Source organism: Chiloscyllium plagiosum, chromosome 37 (genome assembly GCF_004010195.1).
Source record: "Chiloscyllium plagiosum isolate BGI_BamShark_2017 chromosome 37, ASM401019v2, whole genome shotgun sequence".
Lineage (NCBI taxonomy): Eukaryota > Metazoa > Chordata > Chondrichthyes > Orectolobiformes > Hemiscylliidae > Chiloscyllium > Chiloscyllium plagiosum.
In genome coordinates this window covers 5476601-5491030 of record NC_057746.1, presented here as the reverse complement: position 1 = coordinate 5491030, position 14430 = coordinate 5476601, and the positions used below count along the sequence as shown (strand labels likewise).

The 14430-nt window shown below is 43.1% G+C and overlaps 1 protein-coding gene across 1 annotated transcript in view; it reads left to right on the top strand.

Annotated features, from left to right (window-relative positions):
- Positions 1-14430, top strand: part of LOC122541644 (zinc finger protein 271-like) — a 27793-nt gene that overhangs the window by 6147 nt on the left and 7216 nt on the right. Inside the window, exon 2 of the mRNA XM_043678574.1 lies at positions 3568-5058. Coding sequence (XP_043534509.1) covers positions 4033-5058 — 1026 coding nt within the window. The 5' untranslated portion in view covers positions 3568-4032. The remainder of the gene's footprint in view (positions 1-3567; positions 5059-14430) is intronic.

The following is a 14430-nucleotide window of genomic DNA, read 5'->3' as shown; positions in this document are numbered from 1 at the left end:
GTGGTTCATGCCTCATCTCATCTGCTGCTGAAGTCTTCATCCATGCTTTTGTCAGCTCAACACCAAACATTCCAGTGATGTCCTGGCTCTCACATAGAATCATAGCATGGTTTCTGAACAGGAGGCATTCAGCCATCATACATTGCTGGCTCTCTGCAAGTGCCATTCACCCCAGTGCCACTCACTTCCCTTTTCCGTGTCTTTCCTTATCTTTTCAGCTCACATTGTTCTTAACTTGCCCTTTTGAGCCTCAAGTAAAATCAACCTCCACCACCCTCTCAGGCCATCCATTGCAGATACTGAACACTCACTGCGTCACAACATTGTTCCTCCAATCGCTGATGCTTCTTTTGTCAATCTGTTTTGATCAGTGGCCCCTGTTTCTTGATCGTCTCACCAACAGGAACAGTTTTTCCCTGTCTACTTTCTCAGGATCCGTCATGATTTTAAACAGCTCTGTCAAATCGCTTCTGAACCTTCGCATTTCCAAGGAGAAAAGCTGCAGCTTCTTCAATCTATCGATATAACTGACATTCCCCATCCCTGAAACCATCCTTGGAATTTTTCATGCACCTTCTCGAATTCATAACGGAATATTTTTTTCAACAGGATCTTGCACTGGAAACCTGAGCTTCTACAACACTCTGCTGCCCAGTTCCTATCTGACACCGAGACCCATTTTAAAGAAGGACTTGATGTAGTTAAAGAGCCACAAAATCATACAGCGAGGAAACAGACCTTTCAGTCCAACTTGACCACGCCAACCATGTACTCAAACTAAATTGGTCCCACTTGTCTGTATTTGATTCATTGCCTTACAAACCTTTCCTTTTCATGAACTTAATCAAATGTCATTTAAATTTTGGAGGTACCTATATCCCCCACTTTCTCTGGCAGTTCTTTCCACATATGAACCACTCTCTGTAGTTTTTTAAAAAAGTCGCCTCTCATATCTTTTTTAAATCATTCTGCTCTCACCTTGAAAATATCCCCCTAGTTTTTTTACTCCCCCACCCTTGGGAAAAGATTCATTTCATCTATGCCCCTCATGATTTTATAAACTTCTGTAAGGTGACCCCTTAATCTTCTAAGCTCCAGTGAAAAAAGATCCAGCCTATCCAGTCTCTCCTTATATAACTCAAACCCTCCATTTCTGGTAACTCAAGATGAGGGCATTCAAACATTGAAATTGTAACAAGGTGTCATTTCAGGTCAGTCAATGTTCAAAATATTAATGGCTCATTAAGGACGTCAGTAAATTCTTCCTGAACTCATCAATGGAATTTATTCATTGAATTTATTTCATTCATTTATTCAATTTATCAATCGTCTTTTATGGATGATTTAAAGAAAAGCAAGTCTTGCATTTACATGGCACCTTTCACAGCCATTTGAAGCCTCAAAACACATTTTTGGCCAAATGGTGTATTTTGGATTTTAATCAGTGTTGTAGTTGGGAATTCAGAAGCCAGAAAACTATTTCATGGATAGTAAGTCGTTTGAGGGAAAAGTATTCTGGGTTCTTAGGGCTGAAGCAATCAAAAGGTATGGGAGAAAGTGGGAACAGACTGTTGAGTTGAATGATCACCCATTATCATATTGAATGGTGCAGCAGACTCAAAGGGTTAAATGGCCGACTCCCGATCCTATTTTCTATATTTCTACATAGCACCAATCATTCCTTCGTTTGCTCACATTAAGGCTGCAGCTTGAGTTGAAAGTTCTCATCTGGTTTTTAATGCCATTTTTAAAGATTTTATCTGAAGGCCTTACCCTTTCCCAAAAGCCTGGATATGGATTTGCGAGCTTGGCCCGACGCTCTGAATGAGAGCTGAATGTAGGATGTGCAGAATGTCTAATTTCCCAGGATAAACCAGAATCCTTCAGTCAGCTACACTGAAACAAAATTCTCCTCAGCTTCTGGGAATTTCTGCTCAGTGTGTTTTCTTCAAGTCACTTTGGAAAAGAGCAGGAGATATTTCAAAATCTCTGAGTTAATATTTGCTTTGAATGTCTTTTACACAGTAAATACATGATAAAACTGGTGTGCACCAGCATGGTACAAGCCCATAAATAATTGGAGAGTCTATTTTACACTTTACCCAACTGTCTTTTCCATTGCTCTAATGGTGTCTGTGAAGATGGGGTCTGAGTGGAGGAAAGTAATCAGCCACATTGTCTGTTCCTGGTCACTATACAGTGTCCCTGCTGGAAACACAGAGTGTGGCTGCCAAGTGAGGCAAAAGAAGGAATTATATCTGATTTCTCCCCCAACACAGACAGGGGAAAACAGACTGGCACTCAAAGAACAAAGAAAATTTACAGCCCAGGAACAAGCCCTTCGGCCCTCCAACCCTGAGCCGATCCAAATGTACTCTAAACCTGTCGGTCAATTCCTAAGCATCTGTATCCCTCTGCTCCCCACCTATTCATGCATCTGTCCAAACGCATCTTAAATTAATCTACAATGCCTGCCTCTACCACCTCTGCTGGCAATGCGTTCCAAACGTCCATCACCCTCTGTGTGAAGTACTTGCTGTGCATAACCCTCTTAAATTTTTCACCTCTCACTTTGAAAGCATGAATCCTTCACCTTGGGAAAAAGCTTGTCTCTATCCACCCTGTCTATACCCTTCATGATTTTGTAAACCTCAATCAGGTCCCCCCTCAATCTCCTTTTTTCTAATGAAAATAAACCTAACCTACTCAATCTCTCTTCATAGCTAGCACCTTCCATACCAGGCAACATCCTCGTAAACCTTCTCTGCACCCTCTCCAAAGCATCCACATCCTTTTGGTAATGTGACGACCAGAACTGTACACAGTATTGTAAATGTGGCCGAACCAATGTCTTGTACAATTTTAACATGACTTGCCAGCTGTTATACTCAATACCCCGTCCGATGAAGGCAAGCATACTATATACCTTCTTGACCACTCTATCCACCTGTGCAGCAACCTTCAGCGTAAAAAGGACCTGCACTCCCAGATCTCTCTGCCCATCAACTTTTCCCAAGGCTCTTCCATTCATTGTATAATTCGCTCGAGAATTAGACTTGCCGAAATGCATTACCTCACATTTGTCTGGATGAAAGCCATCTGCACTTTTCCGTCCAACTCTCCAGTCTATGTATATCCTCCTGTATTCTCTGACAGTCCCTTATGCTTTCTGCCACTCCACCTATCTTTTTGTCATCTGTAAACTTGCTGATCATACCAACAGTGCCCTCTTCTAGATCATTTATGTATATTACAAACAACAATGGCCCCAATACTGACCCCTGTGTAACACCACTGGTCACCTTCCTCCATTTCGAGAAACTCCCTTCATCTACTATTCTGTCTCCTGTTGCTCAACCAGTTTCTTTATCCACCTCGCTAGAACACCCTGCACACCATGTGACTTCACTTTCTCCATTAGTCTACCGTGGGGAACCTTATATACATGGATTTTTTTAAGGTGTTTGATGACTCACTGTGGAACAGTCCTTATCTGAGGAATTAGCCCCTTTAGCAAAGGAGGAGAGGGAATTGGAGGAAATTATGAACCCTATTTCTGTTTTACAGAAAGATCACAGCATACTACACCAGAGAATACAGAGAGGATAGACACCACAGATAGAACCCGACCATCATCCAAGGAACAACTGCGTCATTTTGGGAAGACGTTCAGACCCTTTGCAGCATTGCTCAATTCAGAGAAGGTTGGACAGTGAAACCATCGTCTGGAAATCAGTCGGGTCAGGTGAGCTTCAACATACCATCAGATCTGAAATTGGTCAGTGCTGCTGCAGTTGGATCCAACCTTTCTGAAGGTTCGGCTGTGGGTGATCGGTCAGGGTGAGGCTGGGAAGAAGTGTGTGTGGCACCAAGTGTGGTGAGAACTTCAATCATTCATCGCGCCTCATGAACCACTGACTTATTCCTGCAGATGAGAGTGTATTCAAGTGTTTGAGCAGGTCTCCTCAGGTTCAGTTTCTCCTAATGTACCAAGTATATTTGGTGTGCAGCTGTTAGCATCAGGACAGCCACATGGAAGAGAAGTCTTTCAAGTGTGAGGAGTGTGGCAGAGCCTTCACACGATTCTCAACGCTCATGAATCACCGACGCATTCACACAGGGGAGAAACCATTCCAGTGTGAGGTGTGCGACCGAGCATTCACATGGCCAACAAATCTCAGGCAGCATCGACGCATTCACACAGGGGAGAAGCCCTTCGAGTGTGAGGTGTGCAGCAAAAGCTTCGCCCAATCCTCAGCCCTGGCGGATCATCGGCGCCTTCACACGGGGGAGAAACCGTTCATGTGCGAGGTGTGCACCAAGTCCTTCTCGCAGTTGTCATCCCTTCGGGCACACCAGCGCCTTCACACAGGGGAGAAACCATTCACCTGTGAGATGTGTGACAAATCCTTCTCACACCCGTCGCACTTCCGTGTGCACCAGCGCGTTCACGCTGAGGAGAAGCCGTTCAGTTGTGAGGTGTGTGACAGAAGCTTCACAAACTCGTCCGTGCTCCTGATGCACCAACGCGTTCACACAGGGGAGAGGCCCTTCGCATGTGATGTTTGTGACAAGGCGTTTAGCCATGCCTCTGCTCTCCTGACACACCAGCGGGTGCACACCGGTGAGAAACCGTTCAAGTGCGAGGTCTGCGCCCAAGCCTTCGCACACTCGTCGACGCTCACAAACCACCGGCGCACCCACACCGGGGAGAGGCCGTTCGTGTGTGAGGTGTGCAATGAGGGCTTTGCCCAGTTATCACGGCTTGTGAGTCACCAGCGCACCCACACGGGCGAGAAGCCGTTCACATGCAACGTGTGCGACAAGTCGTTTTCTCGTTCGTCCATCCTGCGTGAGCACGCACGCATTCACACTGGGGAGAAGCCATTCAATTGCGGGGTGTGTGACAAATCCTTCTCACACTCATCTCACTTCCGTGTACACCAACGCACTCATACCGGGGAGAAACCGTTCACCTGCAAAATGTGTGGCAAATCCTTTTCGCGGTCCTCCACTCTCCGTGTGCACCAACGTAGACACACTGGAGAAATTACTCAAGTGTGAGCTGTTTGACAAGGCGTTCACATAGTCAGCATTTCTCTTTGTCCATCAAGGAACTTACACGCTGAAGAAACTTTGAGTTCTGGAATAAAGTCGTCACACATGTCGACTCCTCGAACATCAATAAGCCCGCATAGAAAACAAACCCTTTCAGTGTGACATGATTCACCTCCTCCTCCTCTCTCAGCATACACCAATGTCTCCACATGGTCTTGGAGCTGGATCACGAACCTCCATTGCACTGAGAGTTGACTGTGTTATTCATTGTAAAGGACAGTAAAGTTATCATTCCAGTCTACTGTCTGTCTCAGCAGTGTCTGTCTCAAACTTCTCCCATCATCAGCCCAATTGGTTCAAAGTCATCGATTTAACCTTTGTCAAGAACATCAAACATCATTAGATGAAGACATTGATATGTACAGAATCTCCTGCTCCTGCGTGCGGCCCACAGAATTCAGTCATTCAGGAGAATATATGTCATGAATTTCTTACTCTGGACAAAAGGGAAATACCTCAATAGTTTATGCAGCTTGATTTATCTTCATACAATCAGTGAATACCTACAGTGTATAAACAGGCCATTTGGCCCAACAAGTCCAGGTGGGATGCTCCGAAGAGCATCCCACCTGGACCCATTCCCGACCCGATAACTTTATATTCCCCATGACTAATGCGCCTAATCTACACATCTTTGAACTGTGGGAGGAAACCAGAGCCCCCCCCCCGACCATGCAAACCTCTACAGACACAGGGAGAATGTGCAAACATCACACAGAGATTCACCCACGGTGGAATCGAGGCACCGTGCCGCCCTTCACTAAGATAGTTGTAGGTGTCACATTTTTGAAGTTTGGGTAGTTATTTTTATTTCCAAATCCTTAGAATGAGTTCATTGAGTCATGATGGGAGCAAGGTTCCAACAGCTTTGTAGCCGTCAGCTGGAATACCATCAGGACCACAGGCTTTGTTGTTTCTTAGCTGTTTTGTTGGGTGTTGCAGCTCTTTCATCAATGGTGACTCACCCCTGGATTCTACCGCAAGGCACTGGGGGACAACAGCATGGATTAACCCCTAATGGCCACAGGTCTTCTGAGTTGCTGACAGCACAGGCAGTGTTTGTCCTTTCCCTGATTTGAACTGTGTCTCGGGTGAGTTGTCACTGCAGAAATTACGATAATGAGTGTGCCCATGATCTTGTGCACTTTGAATAGTAATCATAAATTCAGAGTGTCTGTGTCATATTTGAATATAGCTTCTGTTAACCCTTCTTGTTGGTTAAAAACAAGATTGCTATCTTTATCCCACGCACAAGTGCTCAGGGCTTATTGCCACTTTCTGAAAACACCGCTTGTTCTCAATACTGTCTCCATTTGTTGCATGAATAAATATACGAGTGGCATTCCCATCAACCATGCTGCTTCTTTTTCAAAATATCTGACCACTTGTAATCCTCAAGTTGTTTTCACACACACATTGGAATGGGTCTGTCATGCTCTGAAAGGCATCAGTACTGAGTGGGAAACAGTGTCCCTCAGTGACAGAGGAAGATGTGCAAATAAGATTCTCCAAAGATTGACTCTGTTGTTACATTGAAATGACCAATATATTTGAAGACCATTCTAATGGAACAATACATGCATTGTCCTCCTCTTTATCATGATGACTGGCACCTATAAGGAATAAATGGGGTAAACTGCTCACTGAGGCAAAGGGTATGGCAGTCATACGAACTGAGTACTTTGCTTCTGACTTAGAAAATGGTGAATTGTCCAGGTGAAAATGTGGGTATTTAACAACTGCGGAATATAGTGATAGATAAAGAAAAGGTGCGAAAAGGGCAGCACTCCAAGCCCAATTGGGATGCATCCAAGATTGCTGAGAGAGATAAGGGAGCAAATGGTGAAGTCATTGACAGAAACTTTCCAGGCCCCTCTGCACACAGGAGTAGTCCCGGGGGAATGGAGTATTGCAAATGTGATGCTGTTGTTTCAGAAGAGGACAAAGGAGAACTGAGGAAGCTACAGACAATAGTAGGAAAAATGACAGAGGCCATAAAGAGTCATACAGCACGGAAACAGACCTATCAGTTAACCAGCCCATGCTAAGCATAATCCCAAACTAAACCTGACTTCGCTTAGGCCATATCTCTCCAGACACTTCTTATGCATGTACTTACCTAAAAGTCTTTTTAACATTGTAACTGTTGCCGCATCCACCTCTTCCGATGGAAGTTCATTCCACACACGATCCACTGTCTGTGTAAAAAAGTTGTCCCTCATGTCCTTTTTAAATCTTTCTCCTCTAACCTCAAAAAAATCCCCTCTCGTCTTGAAATCTCCCACACAAGGGAAAAGACACCTGCTATTTAACTTATTTACATCCCTTATGACATTGTGAAACTCTATAAGATCACCTCTCAACCCCCTACTAAAAGAAGTCCCAGCCTATTCAGTCTCTTCCTTATAACTCAAATGCTCCATTCCTGGCTACATCCTGGTAAATCTCTTTTAAACCTTGTCCAGCTTAATACTATTCTTCCTATAACACAAATACCAGAACTGGATACAGTGCCACAGAAGAAGCCTCACCAACGTTCTGTACAACCTCAACATAATGTTACAACGCTTCTATTCAAAGGTCTGAGCAATGAAGGCAAGCATACTAAATGCCTTCTTGAACACTCTGTCTATAGGTATGCACATTTGAAAGAATTATGTTCCTGAGTCTCTAGATCTCTGTTCTTCAATACTACCCAAGGCCTTCCTTTTAATTGTATAAGTTCTGCCTTTGTTTGTTTTACCAAAATGCAATATCTTGTATTTATCCAAATTAAACTTCATCTGACATTGTTCAGCCCACTGACCCAATTGATCAAGATCTCTTTGTAATATGGGTAGCCTTTTTCACTGTTCATATATCACAAATATATCCTCTGCATGGGATAAGCTTAATTATTAAATATTAGAGAAAAATAATTTAATACCAGACAGTCAACATATCTTTGTCAAGGGCAAGTCATGTCTGACAAATTTAATTCTGTCCTACGATGGGATAACTTAGGCAGTGGATGAGGGTAGTGCTGTGGGTATTGTATTTCTGGACTTTGCAAAAGCATTTAATATGGTGCCACATGGCAGTTGATTAGCAAATTAAAAATGTTTAGGATTGATGGATCCTTGTCAGCATTGAATAGAAGTTGGTTAAGAGTATGGAAACAGAGAGTAATAATGGATTGGCTTTCCCAGACCAGACACAAGTTCAAAGTGGTGTTTCGCAGGGATCCTTAACTCTTCTGATTAGGAGGTGGGTGTTGAAGGCAAAATCTCTAAATTTGTTGCTGGTACTAAGCTGCAGACATTGACAAGTTGTCCAAGTGGCAGACACCTGGCAGATGAATTTCAATGCAGAGAAACATGCGATAATTCATTTTGGTAGAAGAAACACCAAGAGACAATAAAGGATCAGTAGTAAAGCGTTGAGGAGAGTACAGAAACGGAGGTACCTCAGGGTTCACGTGCATGATACTGTGAAGGTGGCAAGGTGATCTGAAACAGTTGCTCAGAAGGCTTATATAATATTTGGGTTTATAAACAGGGCATACAATGCAAAAGCAAGGAAGTGATGCTACACCTCTACATCATTGGTCAGACCAGCTTTACAGTAATATGCTCAGTTCTGGGCATCTTATGTTAAAGGGTGTTGAAGCGCTGGAGACGGTGAAAAGTAGGTTTACTGGAATAACACCAGGGATGAGGGATTTTAGATTCGATTAGATTAGATTCTCTACAGTGTGGAAACAAGCCCTTCGGCCCAACAAGTCCACATCGCCCCTCCGAAGAGAAACCCACCCAAACTCATTCCCCTACCCTATATTTACCCCTGACTAATGCACCTAACACTGTTGGCACTTTAGCATGGCCAATTCACCAGACCTGCACATCTTTGGATTGTGAGAGGAAACCAGAGCACCTGGAGGAAACCCACGCAGACACAGGTAGGATGTGCAAACTCCACACAGACAAGCAGAAATCGAACCCAGGACCCTGGCAAGATTAGACAACTTGAGGTTATTCTTCTTGGAGCAGAGAAGATTAAGAGGTGACGTTATTGAGGTGTTGAAAATAATGAATAATTTTGACAGGATAAAAAAGGATATTCTTTTATCACTAGGAGGTATATCAGTAACTAGCGAGTTACAATTTCAAGATTGTCAGTAAGAGAGCTAGGAATGAGATGTTTACTCAGAGAGTTGTTAGGATTTGGAATGCCTGGGAGAATGGTGGAGATAGATTCCGTACGAGGTGTCAAAAGAGAGCTGTATAAGTATTTGGAAGTGATGAATTTAGAGGGCTATAGAGGTGAGGTAAACCTGGAGAAAAGAAATTCGTTCAGAAACCAGTACGGACACAATGGGCTAAATGGCCTCCTTTTGTACTGTAAAATTCTATGATCCTATAAGAAGAGATTTGTTCTGCATGTAAAACTAATCAATTAAATCATAGTTATTATTGTATAAGACAGTTGGCCTGAAAGGGATAGCTCAAAAACTTTGGAATAGCTTTACCCACTGATATATAATTGATCATTTCGGTGAGAGCTGGACAGTTTCAGTTTTTTGTCAGCTCACTGCAGTTTCTCTACTTAAGAAGAATTACTATTTATTGCAAATCAATGTGACACCTACTTAAGGAATGCATTTTGTTACACAATAGTAAGATATCAGATTTTAAAGACCATACCTTTTCATTTTCCTGTAATTTTGACTGTGAACTGAAATGGAAGGAATGTTTTCAAAACCAAAGACCATGGAAGGTTCTCACTGCAGGTACACATCTCTGAACTACCAACCTATCACAATATTGGTTAAAACTTTATCTCCCTTGTAAAAGTCTCCCTGCTTGCATACAGACAGCCAAAAGAAAATAAACTGAATGTAATGGATGAATGGAAAACCTGTCACAACAGTGCAACGGCCCCTTTCTATTGAATTCCTGACCTTTGGTATGTCAGAAAGGCTTTTTTTCCTATGGTGGGGGAGTCCAAAACTAGAAGTTATAGGTTTAAGATGAGAGGAGAGAGATTTAAAAAGGACCTGAGGGGGTAACATTTTCACGCAGAAGGTGATGTGTATCTGGAATGAGCTGCAAGAGGAATCATAGAGTTCCTAAAGTTTAGAACAAGGCAATTCACATCAACAAGTCCACAATGACTCTCCAGACAGCGTCCCACCCAGGCTCACCCCCCACCTTATTCCTGCCTATCACATAGCCAATCCACCTAACCTTCACATCCCTGAGCAATTTAGCATAGACAATCCACCTAACCTGAATATCTTTGGAATGTGGAAGGAAACACAGGGAGAATGTGCAAACTCCACACAGATAGTCCCCCGAGGCTGGGATTGAACCCAGGTCCCTGGCGCTGTGAGGCAGCAGTGCTAAGCACTTAGCCAACATTACGACATGTAAAAGGCGTCTTGATAGGTATATGAATTAGAAAAGTTCACTAGGATGCGGGTAGCTGACAAATGGAAGCAGGTCAGATTGGGATGTCTGGTTGATGCGGACAACTTGGAGTGAATGGTCTATATGTCTCTATGAGTTGCTGCTCCTGAATTTCTGTTCCCCAAGGTCTTTCACTTGCGTGAAGGAGATACGAGTGACTGGTTCACAACCTTTCAAGTTACTGATTTACCAGCTAACCCGGTTGATGCGGGTTCTTGACTGACAACCTGGAATGACTGAGTCACAGAGGTGAATTGCAAGTAGTTTGTCCTTAATTTCCTCTCAGACAGCAAGAACCTTTACTCATCTCCTTAATGAGTGATAATATGAAATCCCAAAGCAATTTGTCTCAATTCACATAAAATCTACAAATGCATAGCTTACCAACACCTTCCAACTGCACTGAAGTGTCAGCCTGAGTACTCAGGTCTGTAGATGTGAAACTTAAACCCAGAACCTTCTCACTCTAAGACGAGATCCTATGACACAGCTGATAATAACTTATAATATATTGATTCTATTGGGTTCACTTTCAAGGGCTTAGTGTTAGTCTTACAGCTTGTTTTCGAATCACTCATTGACCTCATTCCTCCCTGTCTATTTGCTCTCATCCAGCCCTTAGTACGTCACCCAAGTGGCAGCCAGAAATTTCAATGTTGAAGTCCTGGATTGAAATTTGAACACACGTCCCTCTGACTCAGAAAGCAAGGTTGTGGGTTCAAATCCAACTCTGGATGGATTATTCCATATACATTAAGGTTTTTGCTGTGGTCACAGAAATAATTCTTGAGGTCTGGGCTTCGCTTCACCTTTTCCTTTTTGACATAAATGTAAAATGGGTGCAGGAACTACCAAGTTTTAATTCATTTTCAGGCTCCACCAAAATTTATTGCTGTCCCTTATCATCCTGGAGGAGGTGCTGGTGCGCTGCCTTCTTGAACTACTGTAGTCTCTTGGGAGTAGGTACAGCCACAAGTTTATTCATGAGGGAATTCCAGGACTTTGATCCAGTGACAGTGAAGAATTGTGGTATCACAATGGGTGATGGGTGCAGCTTCAGTAGTATTTTAGAACCTCAATACCATTCAGACCATTGATTGGTATTCCATCTTAGACTTTCAGCATTGACTTCCTTAATCTCTGATACTCAGTAGCAGCAGTGTTTACCACGTGTAAGATGGACTGCAGCAACTCGCCAAGGCTGAGTTGTCAGAATTTTCCAAACCCGTGAATACTGCTGTCTCGCCATTTGGATACAGAACTGGCTCAAAAGTAGAAGACAAAGGGTTGCTTTGCAGACTGGAGGCCTGTGACCAGTGGAGTACCACAAGGATCAGTGCCGGGTCCACCACTTTTCGTCATTTATATAAATGATTTGGGTGTGAACATAGGAGGTATAGTTAGTAAGTTTGCAGATGACACCAAAATGCGAGTTGTAGTGGACAGTGAAGAAGGTTACCCCGGAGTACAATGGGATCTTGACCAGTTGGGCCAGTGGGCTGAGGAGTGGCAGATGGAGTTTAATTTAGATAAAATATGCGGTATTGCATTTTGGAAAAGCAGATTTTGGCTGGACTTACAAACTTAATGGTAAGGTCCTGGGGAGTGGGGAGATATGAGACCTTGGAGTGGAGGTTCTTGGTTCCTTGAAAGTGGAGTTGCAGGTAGATAGGATAATGAAGAAGATGTTTTGTATGCTTTCCTTTATTGGTCAGAGTATTGAGTTTAAGAGTTGGGAGGTCATATTGTGGCTATGCAGGAGGTTAATTAGACCACTTTTGGAATATTGCGTGCAATTCTGGTCTCCCTCCTATCGGAAGGATGTTGTAAAATTTGAAAAGATTCAGAAAAGATTTACAAGGATGTGCCAAGTTTGGAGGATTTGAGCTATAGGGAAAGGCTGAATAAGCTGGAGTGGTTGGAGGCTGAGGGTTGACCTGATAGAGGTGATAAAATCATGAGAGGCATCGATAGGACAAACAGATGAAGTCTTTTCCCTGGGGTGGGGGAGTTCAGAATTCGAGGGCATAGGTTTAGGGTGAGAGGGGAAGGATATAAAAGGGACCTCTGGGTGACGTTTTCACGCAGTGGTGCATGCAGTGTGTGTATGGAATGAGGAAGTGGTGGAGGCTGGCACAATTGCAGCATTTAAACAGCATCTGGGTGGGTATATGACCAGGAAGGGTTTAGAGGGATGTGGGCCAAGTGCCGGCAAATGGGACGAGATTAAGTTAGAATATCTGATCAGCATGGATTAGTTGGACTGAAGGATCTGCTTCCGTGCTGTACATCTCTCTGACTTTAATGGGACAAGGGCAGCAGATACGTAGGAACACCACCACCTGCAAGTTCCACTCCAAACCACTCACCATCCTGAATTAGGGCTATATCACACATTCTTCGATGTCACTGATTCAAAATCCTGGAATTCTCTCGTAACAGTGCTATTGGGGTTTCTGGCAATCCATTAGCAGCAGCAGTTCAACAAGGCACCTAACCACCAATGTTTCAAGGGCTTCGATGGATGGATGATCAGTGCTGGCTTTGCCACATCTGAGCAATGAATAACAACAAAGACCAAGTCAGTGACAGACAAACAGAAAAACCAGGAAAGGTGAACGGACCATGATATCCCAGAAGCGGTGAGTGCAATGTGATATTCCAGGGGTGCATTTTGGAATGTGATATCCTGGGAGCTGTGATTGGATGATATTTCCCAGTGTGTTGAATGGACGTTGATCTCCTGGGAGGTGTGATTGGACATTGATATCCCAAGAGTGGTGAATGCACTGTGAAATCCTGAGAGCTGTGATTAAACTGTAATAATCTGCATTGAAGAAATACGTAAGAGACCGTCAGACAGTGCCTTCCAAACCAGTGATCATTTCCATCCAGAAGGACAATAACAACTGATACATGTTAAAGAAAATCACAGAACACCAGGTTACAGTCCAACAGGTTTATTTGGAAGCACACTAGCTTCACAACCTCCTTCATCAGGAAGTTGTGAAGCACGACCATTTTACACAGAATTTATCACAAAAGATTACAGTCTCCTGCAACTGAAATGACATGTTAAGCAACCCTTGATAATTATTAAGTCTTTCATCTTTTAGATTGGGTTGCTGGTTTCAGTTTATTATTATATAAATCCCAGAACTTCTTTTAAGTCACATTCTCAAGGTAACTTAAGGTTTTATAAAAGAAAGGTGACATCTCAACTCAGACAATACATTAAAGGTGTGAGGTTACAGTCTATCTGTATCCCAATCTTCAGTTAGACTGGTTCTAAATCCAAAGTGAATTTTACAAATTATTACATGGATTGGCTGCCTGCATTAACTGCTTGCAGGTTGTGCATTTTTTAAGCAAAATAGAATGTACCTGCAAGTATAATTCTGTAAATACAAATTCACCCCATAGATTTAGATGTGTTTGCATGTGCAGGAGTGTGTGTGTGTGTCTGTGAAGAGTGTGTGACTTAAAAGATATTCTGAGATTTACGTTTAATGAACCAAACCAGCAACCTATTCTAAAAGATAAAAGACTTAACAACAATCAAGGGCTGTTTAATTTACCATTTCAGTTGCATGACACTGTAATCTTCTGCTTTAAATTCTGTATTTTATGGTCCTGATTCACAACTACTTGATGGAGGAGCAGCACTCCGAAAGCTAGTGATTCCAAATAAACCTGTTGGACGATAACCTGGTACTGTGTGATTTTAACAAGCGACACTACCCTCTGAACCTGTCCACCACTCTCCTCTCTGACCTATCACCTTCTCCCTCACCTTCATCCACCTATCGGTTTCTCAGCTACCATCCCCCAAACCCCACCCCCTCCCACTTATCTCTCCGCCCTG